We start from the raw sequence: 19,476 nt of genomic DNA on the forward strand, positions 1-19,476 counted from the left end.
TCATTCTTTCAGTCCCAGACTAAACATGCGCGGGAAAACAAAGTGGAGACGGCGAATCTTTTCATCGACGCCAAGAGAGACTCCGGCGTTTCCATTCAAACGGCCACCAAAGTGTATTTGTTGGTTTTGTGGTTTGGTACTGATACCAGTGATGACACGACCACAGAGTGCATTGTAATCCGTTTCAAAAAATGCACCTGCTGAAGAAATATTAGGATTTTCTGTTTTGCACTCTCAGTGAACTCCCCAAAGATGTGTCAGAGAACATTCACGGGTGAAATATCCCACCCCTTGTGTCCCTTTCCAAATGTGTGATTTTCTGCTCCAAATTCTAAAATCTGGCCATTAGTGTTGCAAGCACCCCCCTTGTTTCAAGTTAATACGTACAACAGTTAAGAACATCAGAAAAGAATCACTACTACGAGGTAAATAATTTTTTTTTTTTTTACAAAACTTTAACAAATATTGCAATGCAACAGCAACAATAAAAATGTAAACCTTGACTATTTTGATGTTATAAACTTCAAAGGAAACAACCCATACTCTTTTCATGCACAATCTGAACACTCACGGAGATCCCTGAGAATTCTCTAACACAACACGCTGCAACCAAAACACACAATCATATGACAGAAGAACCTTCTGAAAACTGCTGGAAATATGCATCAGTGATCTTACTGGTGTCATTAAAGGGGTCATTAAAGCACTTAAAATGTCGGCATGACCTTTCAGATCTGCTCATAATAAATTAACCTAAACCACTTTTAGGGGTTTTCTTTCTCTCTCTCTTTCTCACGCTCACTTCCTCTCTCTCTCTCTCTCCCTCCCTCACTCCCTCCCTCTCTCCCCCTCTCTCTCTCTCTCTCTCTCTCCCTCCCTCACTCCCTCCCTCCCTCCCTCCCTCCCTCTCTCTCTCTCTCTCCCTCTTCCTCTCTCACCTCAGCTCATCTCTTCCACAGGAACTTTTCGTTCTTTTTCCAGAGCTGAGCGCCATCGTTGGCCGCGGCGCTTTTGGGCTTGGTGGTCGCCGCCACCCCCGCCTGGCGACAGATCTTCTCGGCCCGGGACGGGTCCGCCAGCTGGTTGAGGCTCTCCTCGTCCCCGTCGTTGAGGATGTCCCAGAAGTCTTTGCGGCTGGTCTTTCTCGGGGGCGGGGCCGGGGCCTGGGGCGGGTCGGTGGCGGCGCTGGTGGCGGCAGCCGCGGTTGCCGTGGTAACCGGGGCTCTGGGCCTGGGTCTGGGTCTGAACAGGTCGTCCAGCACAGAGGTGTCCCCGATCAGCTCGGTCAGCAGGAGGTGCTTCTCACGTTTGGGGCCGCGCCCCTGGTCTTCGGGTTTTGGGGTGTCCCGTGTCCCCCGGTGGGTCCCCCAGGACTCTGACGAGGCTCCGCGGTCGATCCGCTGACCCAGTTGGGCCGAGGGGCCGGGGGCGGGTTCTGGGACGGGTCTTGTGATCGGGGTCTCACTCCGGGGGACATGCAGGTCTTTTTGGGGTGGGGGACCCTGAGACACAAACCCCGGCCCCCCTCCGCCCACCCCGCCCTCCTCTGCACTGGGCTCTGGTGGGTGCGGGTCCAGGACCGGGTCTTCGGCGTTAAGGTCGGAGGCAGTCGGCCGGCGGAGCCTTCTGGAACCGGGCCTCCTCTCCCTCGCGGAGGAGGAGGAGGAGGATGACGAAGGCCCGGGCTCCGAGCTGGCCGGTTCCCGCTGTGGAGTCGCCGGTTCCGGAAGCATCTGGTCCAGGAACCCTCCGAGCTCCGGGTTCCGGCCGCGGTAGAACTGCCTCAGCCGAGCCTGTCGCCGTGCCGACGCGCTCCTCAGCACGTCCCGGGCGAAGTCCGTCACCGACGCGGCCTCGAAAAAGCACGCCATTTCCTCCAGCTGCTTCCTGCAGGGCGAGAGCCGACCAATCAGGGTCTTTCAAATTTAGCCCTTCCCCATTTTCAAATTTAAAAAAATAAAAAATTGTTATACTGCCATATCTGTATGCATGAGCAGGTGTGTGAGCATGTGCAGAAAAGGAATCCTGCATTTAATGTTGAAGTAAATCCGCTGCTTAGCCGAAACCGCTACCTCTGCTTCAGTAAAGCAAAAGCAACTTCTTACTTGAAAGATTTTCTCGTTCTAACTTCCTATACGAGGAGCTGCTACCATTTGTGATTTCTGTGTGGGAGAAACCATAAAACTCAAATTTTAACTTTAGACAAGGTGGAGGGGGGGAGGTGGGACTTCATAAATAAACGTTCTGCGTTGGGTTTCTCATGAAGCCGCAGGATGCTGGGAAAGGGAGCTGTGTGGGTGGAGGGGGGGCGGGGAGGGTGTTCGGAGTTCCCCCGCTGCAGGCGTTTTCGGTCCCGTGGCCACCGTAGTCGGGCGTCGTCCAGAACTCACTCTGCAGTGCCGTGGGCGGGGGCTCGGAAAGGGAGGGGCGGGGCGGGGGCGGGGGCGATTTGCTGAGGCGGGCCCGACTCCCGAAAAGGCCAGGAGGGGGCGCTGCACACCGGAGGTGCCACTGCGCCCCGGAGACCAGGAATTTCCTCCCTGGTCCGTTTGCGGTTTTGTGAAAATGCACTCCCCTCACATTTTAACCACTGGCTCAGCTCTGCTGTAATTACAGCTCATGTTCAGCAGCTGCTAACTGTTTATTCAGTCACTTATTTATTTTAAATGCTTAAATGCTTTTTTTCCCATTTTGTCCTCCCTAATTTGGAATGTCCAATTGTGTGTGTGTATGTGTGTGTGTGTGTGTGTGTGTGTATTCCAGTACACTTATACATGTGTATAAGCTGTTGTAATCTCTGTCCCCGATTCGGGACAGTGCAGATAAGCTTTTTCTCGTAAGTGCACAATGGCCACGCCTTCCTTGCCACGCTCGCACATGCCCAGTAGGAAAAAGACAGGCGACAGGCGGACTCGAGCGGATGGAGTGGCGCTGCACGGGCGCTGTAATCCAGGCCATCGCTAAAGCCCTCCCTGTTCCTGGTGCTAGAGCTAGCCGCTGGCCGCTAACCACAGCTGCCACTGGCCACAGTTCGGATTTCCAGGAGATCCACCGCCCTGCAGGACTTCACTCCAACCCTAACAAAGCACACCTCACTCAACAGCTAGAGATCTCGCCGAGCTGCTAATTAGCGTAATCAGGTGTGCCAAATTAGGGTTGAAACGAAAACCTACAGGATGGTAGACCTCCAGGGATGGGAGTTGGTTACCACCAACTCCATTGAATAAATCCGCTACAGCTCTGTGTTCTCCGGTGAGGTGCAGATCCGGAGCTGACCTGCAGATGGCGCTGGGCGTCTCCCCCATGATGACGGTGGTGTTCTGGGTGTGCCGGATCGCCCTCAGGGAGTGGGTGACTGGGTGCTCCACATGCTGTCCGTCACCGCCCCCCTCTCTCGGGCCCCCCGCGCCGATCTGCTCTGGAGGAGAGGGGGGCTGTGTTTGTCCCGAAAGAACCTGTAACACACGCGCACACACACACACACACACAAACACACACACACACACATACACACAAACACACAAACACACACACACCATTAGAACCTGGTACTAGGCTTTGGAATACAGCAGCGTGGGCTTCTTAGTCAACTAATGACTTAAATTAAGTTCTTAAACACTGAAACAAGCACCATTTTAGAGTACTGCTCTACGCAGCAGCTGATTGGTCGGTAGCATGTTGTGCAACAGCTGATTGGCCGGTGGCACTTGACCTCCGTGCTGACCAGCAGCTGATTGGCCGGTGGCACTTCACCTCCGTGCTGACCAGCAGCTGATTGGACGGTGGCACTTTACCTCCATGCTGTCCAGGAGCTGATTGGCCGCGACCTGCGAGTACTTCCTGTGCTGGAAGACGTGCCGAAGGGCGGCGCGGCTGATTTGGTCCTCCGCCTTGCTGGAGCCCACCACGCGCTGGTTCGAGTGCAGGTACGCCACCTCCCGCACCCCGCCTGAAAAACCCAAAACAGCCACACCGTCCTCAGCTGCCCGGGACGCAGCACCCAGCAAGCCTGTTCCTCACCTCTGCACTAGTGTTGGCTTCATTACAGCTACAGTTATAGTTATATAGTTAATTGCCCATATCATACAAATATATCCTGCGCCAAGAAAAAGATTACTTACTGGTGATCAAGTCATGTCACGTTTATAGTTTGGTAAGACTGTCATTAATTTCCTTCAAATTAGTAAATGAATTTTGTAGCTACTGGTTATTTTTAAATGGCGGCTGGTTTGCTCAGCGAAAGACAACTGACACAGAGAAAGTTTGCGGTTGACCAATCAGCGTATAGGATTTGCTAGCTCCACCCCATAGTTTCTGGTACCTCAGAAACGTACTACCTTGCAAGCACCTGCACAGGTAGTGTGATTTTGGGCGCATGTGCCCATCTCCACTACCACTCAATGCCGGTCAACAATCCCCCAAAATCAAGAACGAAGAAGCATTTCAAGGAGAGATTTTACGGGCACCCCTAAATAAAAGTACCCAGTAATCTGTCGATGGTTCCCGAGGCTGCCTGTTCGGCAGGACGTCGCCGTGGCGACGGAGGCGGACCCGGACGGCAGCGGCTCTTCAGCGCAGTGAAATCTCGGCTGGGCCGCGGCTTTTTGGCGGGAAGGTCGTCCTCGGAGGACGTGGAGCCCTGGATGTCGGGCGACTCCCTGAACCGGACGTGCGCAGAGCTGCGGGGGGGGCTGTTTCGATCCCCCCGCTCGGTTCGGGGGGGGCCCGGCGGACCCGTCGCTCGGTGAAGCGTCCCCCCTGTGTCTCCAATCTTTGCGTCTCCCGCGCCCCGCCGAGGAAGAGGAGGGGGGCGTCCCCCTGGTGTCAGGACGCCCCCTCTGGTCACATCCCGCTCCTCCCCCAACCCCGTCCCCGTCCGAGTCGCTTGAAACAATCCAGTCCTGCCTCTGGCGGGAGTCTCTGGCGGGACGTCCTACGGGAGGGTCATCGTTCTGTCCCCCGGACTCCTCCTGGCTGTCGCTGTCGTCCCCCCTGCCCCGCCCCAAGCCGGCCCCTCCCCCCTGGAGGAGTTTGGAGAAGCCGTGCTGGAACAGGCTGAGGTGGGCGGGGCCGCTGGGGGCGGAGCCCTGCTCCTCTCCACGCCTCTTCCTCCTCCCGGTGCCCCCTCGTCCTTCCTCATCGCCGTCCTCCCCCTCGCTGGCGCTGCTGAAGTCCAGAATCCCCACGGCTTTCCCCGCCCCCGGGCCCACCCCTGCCTCCGCCCCCTGTCCCGCCTCTCCACCAACACCCGGCTCGGATGGTCCACTTCCTGATGTCCTCTCCTCGTGTGTCTGAAAGAACATGAGAAGCCAAAGATGAGAGAAGGCCGTTCAGCCCCTCAAGAGTCACTATTTATCCACAGTCTGGAGAGAGGATCTCAAACTCCAGTCCTGGAAGGCCACTGAGTTCCCAAACTCTAATCCAACAGAACAGGTAACATACAATATGGTACCAAAATATAATTTTAAAATATTTAAAAATATCTTGGATAAATATCTGATAAAATCTGACAGTAAACCTATAAATCCCTGGGAATTTAAAAAAAAACTGTTGCAAACCAAAATGTACAACCACACGAAAGAAGACTGTTGTTATCGATACTGCAGACGCATCCTGTCAGTAACCTGCAGGAATTTCACTGGCGCATAAAGGGTTAAAGCATTCAAAGTAACGATTTGACCCGGGTCTGTGCAGTACACCGCAGAGAGGGAGCGCGTTTTAGGACATAAATCTGCAAAAAGGGGCTAACGCTTAGCACACGAGTCCAGGCAGGCCGTCCTTATAAGGGCCGTCTGCACTGCAGACAGACGCAGTGGAGTTTGCCTGTGGTCTGAGCTGCGCAGCTCGTGGGGGGGTGGTGGGGGGGGGTTAATCGTGTCCATGTGTTGGGTTGGTGTCATGTGAGAAAGAAGGGGGGGGGGGGCGTTTGAGCGATTCCATCTTTCACACGGGAAAGGAGGGATGACAGAGAGGATGGAAGACTCAGGGGTGGGAAAGAGAGATGCAGACACAGAGAGAGAGAGAGAGAGATAGTTGGGGAGACAGGGAGAGAGAGAAAGAGAGAGATGGGGGAGAGAGGGGGATCATGGGAGAGAGGGATGTTTCTCTGTCACGGGTCTCTGAGATCAGTTACTCACGCTCTCCTCTGCCGTAGCGTGCGTCCTGGCCGTCATAACCCCCACCTCCACACGCCCCTCCCTCTGGAACACACACACACACACACACACACACACACATATATATATACAGACAGTAGACATACCACCATGCACGCTGCCCCTGCCGACTGGCTGAAGCTAAGCAAGCGTGGGCTTGGCTAGCGCTTGGATGGGGAAGCTAAGTCGCTGCTGGAACTGGCGTTAATGCGGAGATACCAACTGTCACCAACCAGAACCTCCTGTCGTTAAGAAACAGAGAGGACGGAAGATGCACAAGAGCAGAGCGTCTGGTGAGTCTAGAGAATCTGTGGCGATACCTGGAGGAGGTACAGGGGCTGGTTTCGGCTGTTTTTTTACCTCCAGGATCTGCCGGGTGAGGCAGGTGCCTCTGGTCTGCAGGCGGAAGAGGTTGCGGATCCCGAACAGCTCCCCCCGGTGGCCGTCGGAGCCCTGCACGGCCTCGAAGTAGCGCCTGGCGTGCTCCTTCCCCAGCACGGAGGACTGCAGTTGCTGTGGATCAGAGTGGGAGGGTGGGGGTGGGGGGGGGGAAGCACAGAAATCGTGGCTGAGATCAGCTCACCCAGGCTGCAGTACCACAGAAAGGACCTCCGGCGAAACGTCCCTGTCCAAACCACACAACAGACAGGCTGGAAGCCAAGAGCAGGGCTCCTTCACAGCGGGCAGTCTGCAGGGATTCAGCACCACCAGCTCCTGCTCCCATTTTGTTCCTGCCAACTTTTTTTTCTTCTTTTTTTTTTTTTTTTTTTTTGGCCAGACACTTTCCTGAAAAACGATGAGCTACTGTTGCCGATTGTTTATACGGTAAAGGTGCTCCACGGAGATGCGATACAGGAGCAAACCTGTATTTTTGGCGCACGCCGATGTTTATAAGAACTGAACCAGACCACTCTGGTTTGGAAGAAAGGCCACTCTACACACCAGCCATCTGGGATTCACACTGCACACTGCTGCCCACACGGTATTTCCAAGACAAACTTTCCGGGGGCTTTAAGGACAATTTTCATTGAGGTTATGATGTATTCATGCTCTAATTATGAACTTAAAAGTCATGACTTTTTATTAAAAATCTAAGCGCTGCACTGTAAGCAGTTTTTATCAAGGCATATAAACAGAACGGTGACATCAGTGAATTTTTTCTGTACGGTAATTACACCCACAGCTAATAGCTAGCGAATAAACGTTTTCCAAAACTCACAGACGCACAGTAAAGGCACTCCGAATTGAATCCGTTCCTGAGCGCGTACCTGTTTGTAGACCTGGCGCAGGTAAATCACCTCCTCCACGCTGCCCAGGGATATGAGCCGGAACACCGTCACGTCCCGGCACTGGCCGATGCGGTACGCCCTGGAGCCGCCACACGGACGAAAACGCGCCGTGAAAAAACCGCCATCGCACGCACAGCGGGAAAAGACCCAGAGACCCAGGGAAAGTAATGCCAACGCACCTTATGGCACCTGTATGGCACTCTTATAGCACCTTATGGCACCTGTATGGCACTCTTATAGCACCTTTATGGCACCTGTATGGCACCCTTGTAGCACCTTTATGGCACCTGTATGGCACTCTTGTAGCACCTTTATGGCACCTGTATGGCACTCTTATAGCACCTTTATGGCACCTCTACGGCACCACATAATTACTCTCCAACCGTAATACTAACGCACCATTATGGTGTTACGGCACCTTTACGGCACCCTTATAGCTCCTTTAGGGCACCATTATGGAACCTTTATGGGACCATTATTACTTGCCAACAGTAAAACTGAAGCACCATCATGGTGTTATGTCACCTCTATAACATCCTTATAGCTGCTTTATGGCACCATTATGGCATCGTGATGAGGCCATCATTACTCTCCAACTAGTAATACTAATGCAACATTATAGCATCTTTATGACACCTTTATGGCAGTTAGGGGCCATTATTACTACTTTCCAATTGCAGTACTAAGGCACTATTATAACAACATTATGACACTGTTATGGCATCTTTATGGAACCACTGTGTTATGTACACTCCCTAAATTAGGCAGGTAGTGCAGGCGTACAGGTAAATGGAACAGCCTGATCAGTGCGACAGCGCCCACCTGTCGATGGCTTGCAGGTCATTGGCCGGGTTCCAGGTGGGGTCGAACAGCACCACGATGTTGGCCCCCACAAAATTCAGCCCAAGTCCACCGGCCCTGGGGAGGGGGAACCGAATTTCAGAACTCCTAGAAGCAAAGCCCGATCGATATCGATCTGATGGAAATCATGACTCCGGATCAAGGCGTCTTTAAATAGACTTTTAGGTCATTCCTCAGACAGACTTTCACCTAACGACCTTAACAGAAGATTGTCAGAGCTCAGGCATGTCAGACCATTCCCAGGAAATCACAGGTTTTTTTTTTTTAGGGTGTTTTAGTTTCGGTTGTTTCCTTACATGGTGGACACCAGGCAGAGGTTGATGTCCGGAGAGCTGTTGAACTCGCGGACGATTTTCACCCGCTCCTTGGCTTTGGTGTTCCCGTCCAACCTCCTAAACTCCACCCCCTCCGCCATGCAGTGGCTTTCCAGGATGTCCAGCAGCTGGTGGGGGGGAAAAAAAACATGATAAGCCACAGCCCTTCTCTCATGATAAACACGCATACAAGGAGGAGGGAAGGTCAGGGGTCAAGGGAGAGCACTCACCCTGGTGGAGAGAGAAAAGAGCAGCACCTTGTCCTTATTCTGCACGAAGTGCTTCAGGAGTTTCTGCAGAACCTGAAAGAGAGAGAGACAGAGAGAGACAGAGAGAAACAGAGTGATAGAGAGACAGAGAGCAAGACCAAGAGAGAGAGAGAGAGAGACAGACAGGTTGGTACATGAGCCTTAAGGGTGTCATGCAACAATGCTGTCCATCTGTAGAATGCACCCTACATATTTTTCATCACTGGGACTTATAACTCAGTTGCCCTGAGTGAGAGATGGCCATAGCATTTTCCTGTAGCAATGTGTATTTGAAATAAAATGAAAAATGACTGTAGCTATGAAAAAGTCCCCACTGGTGCATTCTGGGAATGTGCGCACAGGCAGACATTTTGGGGGGATGTTGAATTTTGAGCTCCTCTCATGCGAAAATCCCTCCCGATACTGGTTACCCCCGGCAACCGGTGTGTGAAAGGCAGCAGCTGCCAATGACATCGCCCTCGTGGTGCGGCTGTAACCGCGGGGACGGGGAGCCGAGCGATCTGGGGCGGGGCCTAAAGTCTGCCGTTTGTTATTTCCCGTGGAACTGTGTCCACATCTGGAACCGAGGGATGGGGTGCGGGGCGGGCGGTGGAGGGGTGGTTAAACTGCACTCGTCCGTGGAAGGGAACCACCCCAGCCACCTCGACCAACCCTCCCCCGCCCCGTACGGCCATAGCCAGTGGGGAGAACTGAAACAAAAGCGAAACGGGAGGGGGGCCAAACTCTCCGCATCATTAACACATCTTTCGGCTCTGCCTTCTGCCAGAGCTGGTCTGAGTGAGTGGGGAGGAACGGGGCGCACTCGTCTGTCTGAGATTTCGGGGTGCCAGGGAAGGGGTGATCGCCACAGGCCACAGCGCCGCCGCGTAGAACGCTGCGCCGGGGGGGGGGACGAAAACGGCGCGTTTGTTTTCCCGCGCGCGGGTCTAGCACGCAAATGCGTGAGCGCGTGGCCGTGTGAGCGAGTGAGCGCGTGCGAGTGTGACACTCCGTACCTTCATTTTCCCGCTGTACACGGGGTCTGACATCGCCTCGAACGCTGCCTCCCTCTGCCGCTGCATGAAGTCCGGAAACTTCTGAAAGACCTTCTCACAGATGTCGTTCACATACTGCTCCTTCAAGTGCAAGAACGTATGGAAGTGAGTGAGTGACTGAGTGTGTGTGTTTGTGTGTGTGTGTGTGTGTGTGTGTTGTGTGTGTAAGAGTGTGTGTGTGTGTGTGTGTGTGTGTGTGTGTGTGCGTGTGCGTGTGTGAGTTGAAAGCCCAGGTTCTTATGGCTGAAAAAGGACTGACAGACTGACCTGCTTTTTGCTGGTGCCTCCTTTAGGTTGCAGTAGAGCCACGTGGTTGGACAGCTTCCTCAGTATGGCCAGATAACTGAAGTAGAGGAACCTCACAGGCACACCCTTTGAGTTGTTCTGCCCAGGGGAGAAAGCCACGGAGCAGGGTCCTTTACAACATCACCATCAACATCAGCTTTAGCATTAATATCAGTTTCATAACTAAATGTAAATATTGAAATGTTAAGGACTAATGTACAAACCTTGAAGCAGCACTTCTTCCTCGGGCGGCCGCTGGAGCAGCTACACTTCTCTCCGCTGCGTAAAAGGAGGGTGACGTCCTCGCTGTCCAAAACTGCGCGGTACACGGCCTCCTGGAACTCTGTCATAGAGCAGTACACCACCTACCAGGGAGAAGGGGAGGGTGAGAATTCAAGCTACAGCAGAACCTAGCTCTGTTGGAGGACGTCTGTCAGAACTGGGCCCTGGCAGTAAAAAAACCAGAAAAGTAATGATCTTCCAAAAATCACTAACATTCCCAGCTGCAGAACTGAACAGCATGTGAAAAAGGGCAACTCACTCTGGAGAGAAGGTCGTTTGGTAAGTGCCGAAATGTAGGCGCAAACTGAAAAGTCTGAAAAGTCTTACCCTGTCATCCTTCCGTGGGAGCTGGCCACTGATGAGGGCTTTGGTCCTCCGGAGGAACCAGCGGGACAGCCGGCGGGCCAGCAGCTCCACCGCCCGCCGGCCCATAGCCAGGTTCCGCTTGGTGGTGCTGTGCTTCTGACCCCGCTCAATTGGGTCGGCAAACCGGTTCTTAAAATGACCCAACGAGCCCAGGCAGCCTGGGACGGCCCTGGTAAAAGCACAAAAATCACAGGGAAAAAGAAAGAGTCACTAAATTTTATTTCAGTTTGGGAAAAAAATCCTCACACAGCATTATGAGCATTATTTAAAACGGTAACCAAATTTAAGTTAATTTCACCTGGCCACAGTGACTCCAAACCCGATCACAATGTTAAAAAGGTAAACTCAGTTCTGCAGGAGGACTCCTGAAGCTTTATCTTGCAGAATCATGATCCAACAGTTTCTAACTATTCAGCTATCAACACTATCAGGCGGCAAACCAGTTCAACTGACATAATATTTATAAATTATGGGACTAAATTATGTGAACAATGGAAGTAAAACCTACAAACACTGTGGCACACCAGTTGAGTAACCCTGCAAGAACTGTGACCCTCCAGGACAGGAAATGGGTAACCTTGCAAGAACTGTGGCCCTCCAAGACAGGAAATGAGTTGACCTGCGAGAACTGCGACCCTCCAAGACAGGAAATGAGTAACCCTGCAAGAACTGTGACCCTCCAGGACCAAAGCTCGGAAAATCCCCATTTAATTTCTTTGGAGTGAGATTGGCGGTGATGGCCTACCAGTCCATGACACACCACAGCTCCTCCAGGTTATTCTGCAGGATGGTTCCGGTCAGGCCCACTCGAACCTTGCACCTCATGCCCTTCATGGCCTGGGTGATCTGGGAATTGGGGTTTTTAATCTTGTGGGCCTCGTCCACGATGACCGCGGACCAGCTGATGCTGCAGGAAGACAAATTACAAGTTACGACCAGAGGAATGAGAGTTTACGAGTACACAAACCAGCCATTACAGTAAACGGGTTAATCACAAAATGGAGAACTGTGGAAACTTGACGGTGAGTTATGAAACAGCAGTAACGTGTTGTACATACAACAACTTGGGGACGGAGTCACCTGTTGAACTGGTCCAGGCAGAGCCGGAGTGTCTCGTAGGTTGTCAGGGCAACCTCGCACCGAGCCCTCCTCAGGCGGGCAAACTCCTCGTCCTTCCGGGCTCCGTGCACGATGAGGGAGCGGAAGTGGCCCCAGGTGTCCAGCTCGTCTTTCCAGTTGTACAGCACTGAGAGGGGGGCCACGACGAGGAACACCTGCAATCAGGGCTCAGACTCAGAGGCTGCAGGTTCAAATCCTACCCACGACGGTGCTGCCATTGTATCCTTGGGCAACAAACTAGTGCCTGAATCATTCTGGTTAAATATACACCTTTTTGGATAGAATGCTAAAAAACATCTTGAGTTGAGTAAGATGCCCTGGATAAGGGCTTCTACTAAAAAAAGGAAGGATGTGATTACCTTCTGGGTTTTGCGCTTCTCTGACGACACCTGAGACAATAAGAAATGGGGTGCATTGTTCTCAACGTCCTGCCACGTCCCCGTTTTGTGTAGCGCTGCAGCCAGGAACGCGATCACCTGGAGTTGTTTTTACAAAAAAAAGAAGCAATTTTTCAGTTTGAAAATAAAAATCGACTGGACTGTAATCTGTAAACAACAGGTATGTAATCTTCAACTGCAGACTGCTAAAGTCAAATTAATGTACTTAACAAGGACGGCACCATCAGCTTGTCTCCCCCCCCCCCAGTTTGAAGCAAATACAACTTAGGCTAAAACAGCGGCTAAACTCACCTGGATTGTCTTTCCAAGGCCCATGTCATCTCCCAGAACGCAACCCCTGCCGTGGGCATAACTGTCGTAGATGAATTTGGCTCCCTCTCGCTGGTAGTCCCGCAGATACCGGTTTATGGTGTACGGAATGCTCGCATCATCGCGAGAGAGCGCGTACGGCACCGAGGCGCCGGGCAGGGACTGGTTGTTGTGGAAAAGCGGTTTCTCGTACAGAGAAGACGCAGCCTTCCGGAGTTCTGACAACGGAAAGATCCCATCCTCTTCCTCGTCATCGTTGTCTTCGTCGTAATGGCAGGCAAACCGCACCAGGGCCCCCGGCTGCCCGTCCTCCGTGACAGCGAGCCGCTGGACAGTGGCCTCGCAAAGACGCTTCTCTCGTGGGTGAGGAGCCAGACATCTGTCACCAATACTCCACTTCACCTCTGGGAGAAACAGAACGCAGTTTTATTCATTAGTTTATCGATTCGAAAGCAAATCCGTATGTTTGGTGCAAACCATCACCCAGGTAACACTATCCCTGCTGGAAATCATGGTGGTGGTAACATCATGCTATGGGGTTGCTGGAAAGTTTGTTTCGTTCAAGGGCAGAACCGATGGAGCCAAATCCCTGAGGACAGCCTGTTTTGGTCTAAAAGAGCTATGCAGTGAGAGCAAAGATTTGTGTTCCAACAGGACAAGGACCCAAAAGCACAAGGCAAAACTACAGTGAATGGCTTAAAAACAAGGTCAGTATTTTGGAATGGTCGAGCCAAAGCCCACACTTAAATCCCTTTGAAAGTACGTGGCATGACCAGAAAATTTCAGTCCACTGACAAACTGTCTAACTTGGCAGCTGGAGTAGCAGCCCGGTCGTGGCCACGCCAATGATTTTACCAACGATACTGCAACATACACGATAACGTAGCGAGTATCCCTCTGGCTAAAGTTTAACTGCATTTCAGTAGCATGTAGTAAATAAGACCAAAAATCATCAAGCAGATTGCTAGCTACAAAGGTAAAGCGTGACGTTGTTCAGTGTAGTGAAAAGTAGCAAACCTTGCGGGTCCGACCGGATTGCAGATTCTGTTGCCATTCCAAACGTCGGGATTCATTATCAGCTTGAAAACAATATTCTCTGTTTAAATGTACGAACCTCTGACATCGTACCAGCCAACTTAGTTGGATAAAATTAAGTACTGCTGCAACTATGATTACTAATAATCTCTTAAGACAATATTTTTGATAGCGTTAGTGAGTTTCAAGCACTACCATAGTTACAGAGATTCTAAAAATGAAACGTTGCTATTGCAATCATCTGCCAACTATGGTACTTTGCTAATGTAGCGAAATGAGCCAGACTGTAAACGCAGCCGAACCTAGTACCATATTAATTCGCTTATATAGCTCAATATAGACCCGGAAATTGAACTATATTTTAAGATTTCTTCATCTAGGGCGACGGCTAGCGCTAAGTTGTGCTAGTAGCCAGCAAACCAACACAACTGTTCAAGCCGGTTTGCTAGCTATTGCTACGTGAACTAGCCACAACTATGTACTGAATCACTACTGATTTGGTGTAATCGCCATGAAAAAAGGTAGCGACACACAATACATTGTCCCTTATAATCAAATGTTGCCAGCAACGAGCTTTAATATATCTAGCTAGCATTCATTGTCTGGCTCTCCAAGTAAATTCAGCAGCTGTGGAGCGGTAGGTAAATGTATCGATGTTGTCCTACCTTTGCATTCGCAACAGCAGTTTCTACAACGAAAAAAAAAACTTTTAAAAAACAAATAATCAATACGATGCGAATGTTCTTGACCGAACATTCTAATGCATATGTAGCAATCACTAATGGAGCTGTAGAACCCTGATTTAGAATTTTAGATTCCAGACCACTGATTTAGGATTTTAGATGAAAAAGCATTCCAAATAAACCTACTCTTCAACGAGTTAAAACACACAGATGCAATGAATTGCTACCTACCCGTAATGCATATCAAATAGGAATTATACTGTAGACCACAATAAGACTACTTGTGATCCCATTTGCTCCTAAGACTTATTATTATTATTATTATTATTATTATTATTATTATTATTAAAACAATAACTATAACTTTTGTCAGTTGTTGCCAACACTGATATAATGACCATCAAGGACAGAAGAGAAAAGACCTAAATAAATGCATCGGCTCAAAATATATCTTTAAAATTGAATTCCATGTCTTTCGGCTTCAGCTTGACTTCTTGATCACCCGTGACACGACAGTGATGTGCTCAAGTGATTTTTACTGTTCCGCAAGCACATTACATCATCTCCATAGCCAGAGATGTGTCAGCCCACAGGTGATGGACATCAAGATTGGTCAAAACCAAAAAAATAATAAAATACAATAAAGTTTAACAGAGAGGAACAAGACTGCAGCGCTTCTGTGTTATTTATCGGTGAAGCTAGTCGCTGCTGCCATATGGAGTTTTCACTGCCGGAACCTTCTGTCTCAGAGGGGTTGAACTCCAGTCCTGGGGGGTGCGGTTTCTGCAGGTTTAACTCCAGTCCTGTAGGGCTGCAGTGTCTGTGGGTTTAACTCCACTCTCTCAAGCTGCAGTGTTTGCAGGTTTAACTCCAGTCCTGTAGGGCCGCAGTGCCTCCAGGTTTAACTCCAGTCCTGGAGAGCTGCAGCGTCTGCAGGGTTAACTCCAGTCCTGTAGGGCCGCAGTGCCTCCAGGTTTAACTCCAGTCCTGGAGAGCTGCAGCGTCTGCAGGGTTAACTCCAGTCCTGTAGGGCCGCAGTGCCTCCAGGTTTAACTCCAGTCCTGTAGGGCTGCAGTGTCTGCAGGTTTAACTCCACTCCTTCGAGCTGCAGTGTTTGCAGGTTTAACTCCAGTCCTGTAGGGCCGCAGTGCCTGCAGGTTTAACTCCAGTCCTGTAGGGCCGCAGTGCCTGCAGGTTTAACTCCAGTCCTGGAGGGCTGCAGTGTCTGCAGATTTAGCTCCAGTCCTGGAGGGCCGCAGTGCCTGCAGGTTTAACTCCAGTCCTGGAGGGCTGCAGTGTCTGCAGGTTTTTGTGGTTTCCTTTCAATCAGCAGCTGATTTAGACCTTGGAAACAAGGTGTGTGGTCCCCTTAGCCAATCAATCAGTGCCTGAAACTGACCACCTTAAGTTCTGAAACACACCAAGGCAGCAGACACAGCTGCTCTCCAGTCTGACATTCCCATGCTTGCTAAGTTACCACACATACCAGTTAAACTTGAGTCCATTAAAATCCATCTGTCAAAATCAAATCTTAGAGATCATCATTCCTGGTCAAGGTCATGATGTCACTGCTTCATTTTTTTTTTCTTGTGCTCAACTCAATACTGCTGAAAAGCCATAAAAAGATGTGTAAAAATAGTGAAAATGCGCGCGTCAGCAGTTCTGTGGGGAGGATACAGTCCTGACCTCCAGACCAGATGGCCTGGTGCCCAGGGTGCATTGCGTGATGAGAGTGTGGCAGCTACGGCACAGCCGCCGTGCTAACCGTCCTCAAGGCCCACTGTAAATCCTACAGCACGGGCTGGGACACCGCGTGGAGACCAAGGCTCAAAAGTCCAGCAGCGGGAACATGCCTACTCAAAACGTTTGGGACACGTTCCCATTAGACAGTGTCCTGGAACTGTGTGAAGCATGCGTTGCAGATGTACAGCTTTTGTGTTGTGTCCACAGGCTGCATATGCTTGTAGCCTCAATCCATCCTCAGTCCTCCACTCCACACTTAGGTTCTCTGGGCACGTAATATGTAATTCAGCATTATGAATGCATGGGTATTCCATAAAACAACAAAATATCCACACGTTTTTTTTGTCTTCTTAATGAAAATTTGACAACTTGATAATCACTCGCCAAACTGTACAGCCCTTGAAAACAGATACAGAGACATCTTTTCACCCAGATGTGATTCCACCAGCCTCACGTGAAACGTGATTTTTTAAATTTATTTTTATTTTTTTAAGGGGTTTGGAAATGACCACGGTTCAGTGGGAGAACAAGTGTGTGATCCGGCCCGGCGTGTGTAAACGGTCTGACATCACTGTTTCGGGGGCCTTCTTTATCTGTGGCAGCTGCCCTATAAATCCTGGGCGCTGCGAAAAAAAAAAAAACAGGAACAGAAAGTTCCATTTTTGAATGGCAGTGTACCATGCCGGAGCGCTTGACTTCATCTGGCGCTCTGTGCATTGAGTTGAGGAGGTGGGGGGGGGGGAAGAGAGAGGAGGGGAGGGCTGGGGGTGCTGGGGCTCGGTCGGGGCAGGGGGCGGGGGGGGTGGGGGGGTGGGCAGAATGGGGGGGGGTGAGTGATTATGGAATCTTAAATCGTCTGTGTTCTGCTGTGTTTGCAAAAAAGAAAGAGAAAGAAAGAATGAAAGACATTAAAAAAACAAGATTGTGGTCTGCCCTCTGCAGTGCAGCAAGCCACCTTTGTTTGAGAGACAAGTCATTCCAGCTCTTTCTCGGTTGGTCTCCTCTTTAAGAAGGACAGCTTATTATCTACCGGACATCAGCTCTGTTTCCATGCCCCCTTCCAGTGTCGCCATAAGTGGGGTAATTGCTCAAGTTCTCATGAAAAGCCTGTGTAGTTTTATAACACCGTTATAACTGTCTATAACGCCAGTATTACTTCAGTAAAATAAAACCCCGTAAAAGTGTGAATAATTTTATTTCCTTTTTTATTTAACGTTTTCAAAGTTTTCTTCTGCTACTACTACTACTGCCATTACTAGTACTACTGAAAATGGTAATAACGATGACAATGTTTATCAAAGGCATGCTGTGCATTTCGCTCTGCAAATGACCCGTGTACCTCCTGGGGCTGGAGGTCTCTGTGCAGGTCTGGTGAATAAACAGCCGCTGGACTCTGAAACGCCGGGTGATTGGAGCTGAGTTTCGCACACGCTCTCTGCCTTGGTCTCTGCGTCTGAGCCTGCCGTTTAATTGGGTGGGGCTATTTTTCTTTCTCGTACCCCCAGCGGTCGTAGGCGTCAGCTCCGTGGATACTGCGGGTGCCTGAGCACCCCTCCAAAAAAACTAAAAGCTTAAAAAATTGTTCAACTGTTAGCACCGCGGACGACTGTAAAAATAAAAGAGCCAGTGCGTTTTGAAAGTTTTTTTTTTGTCACGTTCAGGAGATGCCGCTGTATATAATTCTGTTTGTCTCGTCATGTGCTGGTCTCTCGAGCGGTCAGACGTGAAATGGCTGCGGAGAGAACGGCTGGCCGTATCGGAAAGGCTACGTACTGGTATCGCCGGCATATTTTTTGAATACGATTAAAATTATATTACTATTATGCGGTACTCCCGCCATTGTGAAATATGTCCAGCATCCCTTATGTGCAGTCGGCCCTCTTGCGAGGCAGTGTAGATCCTCATCGCGGCACAGAGAATCAGGACATTTCGCCCCCAGTCGCATCACCGTCCCGGCGAAACGCAGGTGCTGTCAGCGTGAGCAGATTTAGGGGGGGCGCACAGTGGCGCAGTGGTAAGCACTGCTGCTCCTGGCACGAAGGAGGTTTCGGGTTTTGAGTCCCTGCTGGCCAGATCCTCTCTAGGCACTCCCTGTGTTCGCGTGGGTTTCCTCTGGGCACTCCGGTTTCCTCCCATAGTCCAAGAGCTCCAGGGCTCACTTGTAAAGGAGTTGTCAATCTCAATGTGACTACCCAGCTCTACAGCCACAGAGCTACAGTAATGATGATGCTGCTTCTCCTACTGAGGCCCATTAGAAAGAGGGCTGCCATGTTTTCTAATGAAGTTGTACAAAACTTGAATGTCCTCCAAGCCGCTTTGAATTTGCTCCAGCTTTTTTTCCCTTTTTTTTTTTTAGAGTGAGTCAATTATAGAGACCTGATCCATGAGTGGGGCGGGGGGGGGGGGGTTGAAATCGCTCTCTGAACCCCACAGAACAATAAACTGCTAACAATGTTCTGATTAGAGGGTAGGGGACAGGGAAGCAAGAAAGAGAGAGAGCGAGAGTGAGAGAGAGAGAGAGAGCGAGAGTGAGAGAGAGAGCGAGAGAGAGAGAGAGAGAGAGAGAGAGCGGGACTTTGGAATCCTCACATAGTCCCGGCTCTTCTGCAGAAAGTAGGCGGGGCATCTGAGACCATCGCCATGAGAACAGCGGAAAGGGGTCATGCTTTGAGTCGGAGTGCTTTGCCACACCCCGGGGCCGGTGGCCACGGGCCCAGTCCTGACCCGAAATGGGGGAGGCTCTCCCTCTTTAGTGCTGCCGAAGGACAGAAACGTTGAAGCAACGTATTTACAACTGAACTCACCGCTCGCTCATTACACACTGGAACCCCACAGAGGGGGTCATTGTCTGACTCCCCCCCCCCCCCCCCGTCCCCCAACCCTCATTTTTGATGTCCATTTATCAGGCTGTGGACAAGCCTCTTTTTGGCCCTGAGATGAACCAGCTGACTCAGCGATAAACAAAAGCCCCGCGGCCAAACTGGTTCACTCATCCCCCCCCCACCCCCGTTGTTGTTGTATGGGACACGGAGGGGGGGGGGTAACATGCCACAGCGTAGCCCCAGAATTAGAGCGATTTGGGGTGCCCCAGAATTAGGGCGACTTGCCTGAACTACGGACGTCTTCCTCGCTGGGCACGATGTGACAGCAGCGGAAAGAGGTGCCGGTTCGTGACTCGCCGTTAGCCGTTAGCCGCACACCAAACGGGTATATCCTTCGCCGCTTTCATTTCACCAAAAAATATGTGCGACGAGGCTTCTGTCTGCCTGAGCTGCTTATTCCACTTCCCGTTCATGAGCATGAGACGGAGGAAATGAGTACTCTGCAGTCCTTT

At 50.9% G+C, this 19,476-nt stretch overlaps 1 protein-coding gene across 2 annotated transcripts; it reads right to left on the reverse strand.

Annotated features, from left to right (window-relative positions):
* Positions 1-1,755: 1,755 nt before the first annotated feature.
* Positions 1,756-15,284, reverse strand: ercc6l2 (excision repair cross-complementation group 6-like 2). Of its 2 annotated transcripts, XM_035380476.1 has the most exons (19): positions 13,699-15,283; positions 12,664-13,085; positions 12,334-12,450; positions 11,936-12,129; positions 11,601-11,762; positions 10,817-11,024; positions 10,432-10,572; positions 10,190-10,306; positions 9,884-10,003; positions 8,850-8,921; positions 8,602-8,747; positions 8,267-8,362; positions 7,424-7,523; positions 6,516-6,668; positions 6,138-6,200; positions 4,483-5,291; positions 3,795-3,949; positions 3,277-3,455; positions 1,756-1,887 (listed from the first exon to the last, which is right to left on the reverse strand). In XM_035380476.1, the coding sequence occupies exons 1-18, from the start codon at positions 13,733-13,735 to the stop codon at positions 3,379-3,381; spliced, it is 3,189 nt and encodes a 1,062-aa protein (XP_035236367.1). In that variant the 5' UTR covers positions 13,736-15,283; the 3' UTR covers positions 1,756-1,887; positions 3,277-3,378. The 2 variants fall into 2 exon arrangements, with proteins under 2 accessions (XP_035236367.1, XP_035236368.1); XM_035380477.1 differs by lacking the exons at positions 1,756-1,887; positions 3,277-3,455; positions 3,795-3,949; positions 4,483-5,291; positions 6,138-6,200 and adding an exon at positions 6,249-6,397 and having other exon boundaries at positions 13,699-15,284.
* Between the last annotated feature and the right edge of the window lie 4,192 nt (positions 15,285-19,476).

Source organism: Anguilla anguilla, chromosome 10, assembly GCF_013347855.1.
Source record: "Anguilla anguilla isolate fAngAng1 chromosome 10, fAngAng1.pri, whole genome shotgun sequence".
Classification (NCBI taxonomy): Eukaryota; Metazoa; Chordata; class Actinopteri; order Anguilliformes; family Anguillidae; genus Anguilla; species Anguilla anguilla.

Coding starts and splice junctions, on each gene's coding strand:
- ercc6l2 (XM_035380476.1), bottom strand. CDS start 13,735: ATGGCAACAGAATCTGCAATCCGGTCGGACCCGCAAG. Junction 12,130..12,333: donor AGAAGCGCAAAACCCAGAAG/GTAATCACATCC, acceptor CCCTGATTGCAG/GTGTTCCTCGTCGTGGCCCC. Junction 7,524..8,266: donor GACCTGCAAGCCATCGACAG/GTGGGCGCTGTC, acceptor TGGCGGCTCCAG/GGCGTACCGCATCGGCCAGT.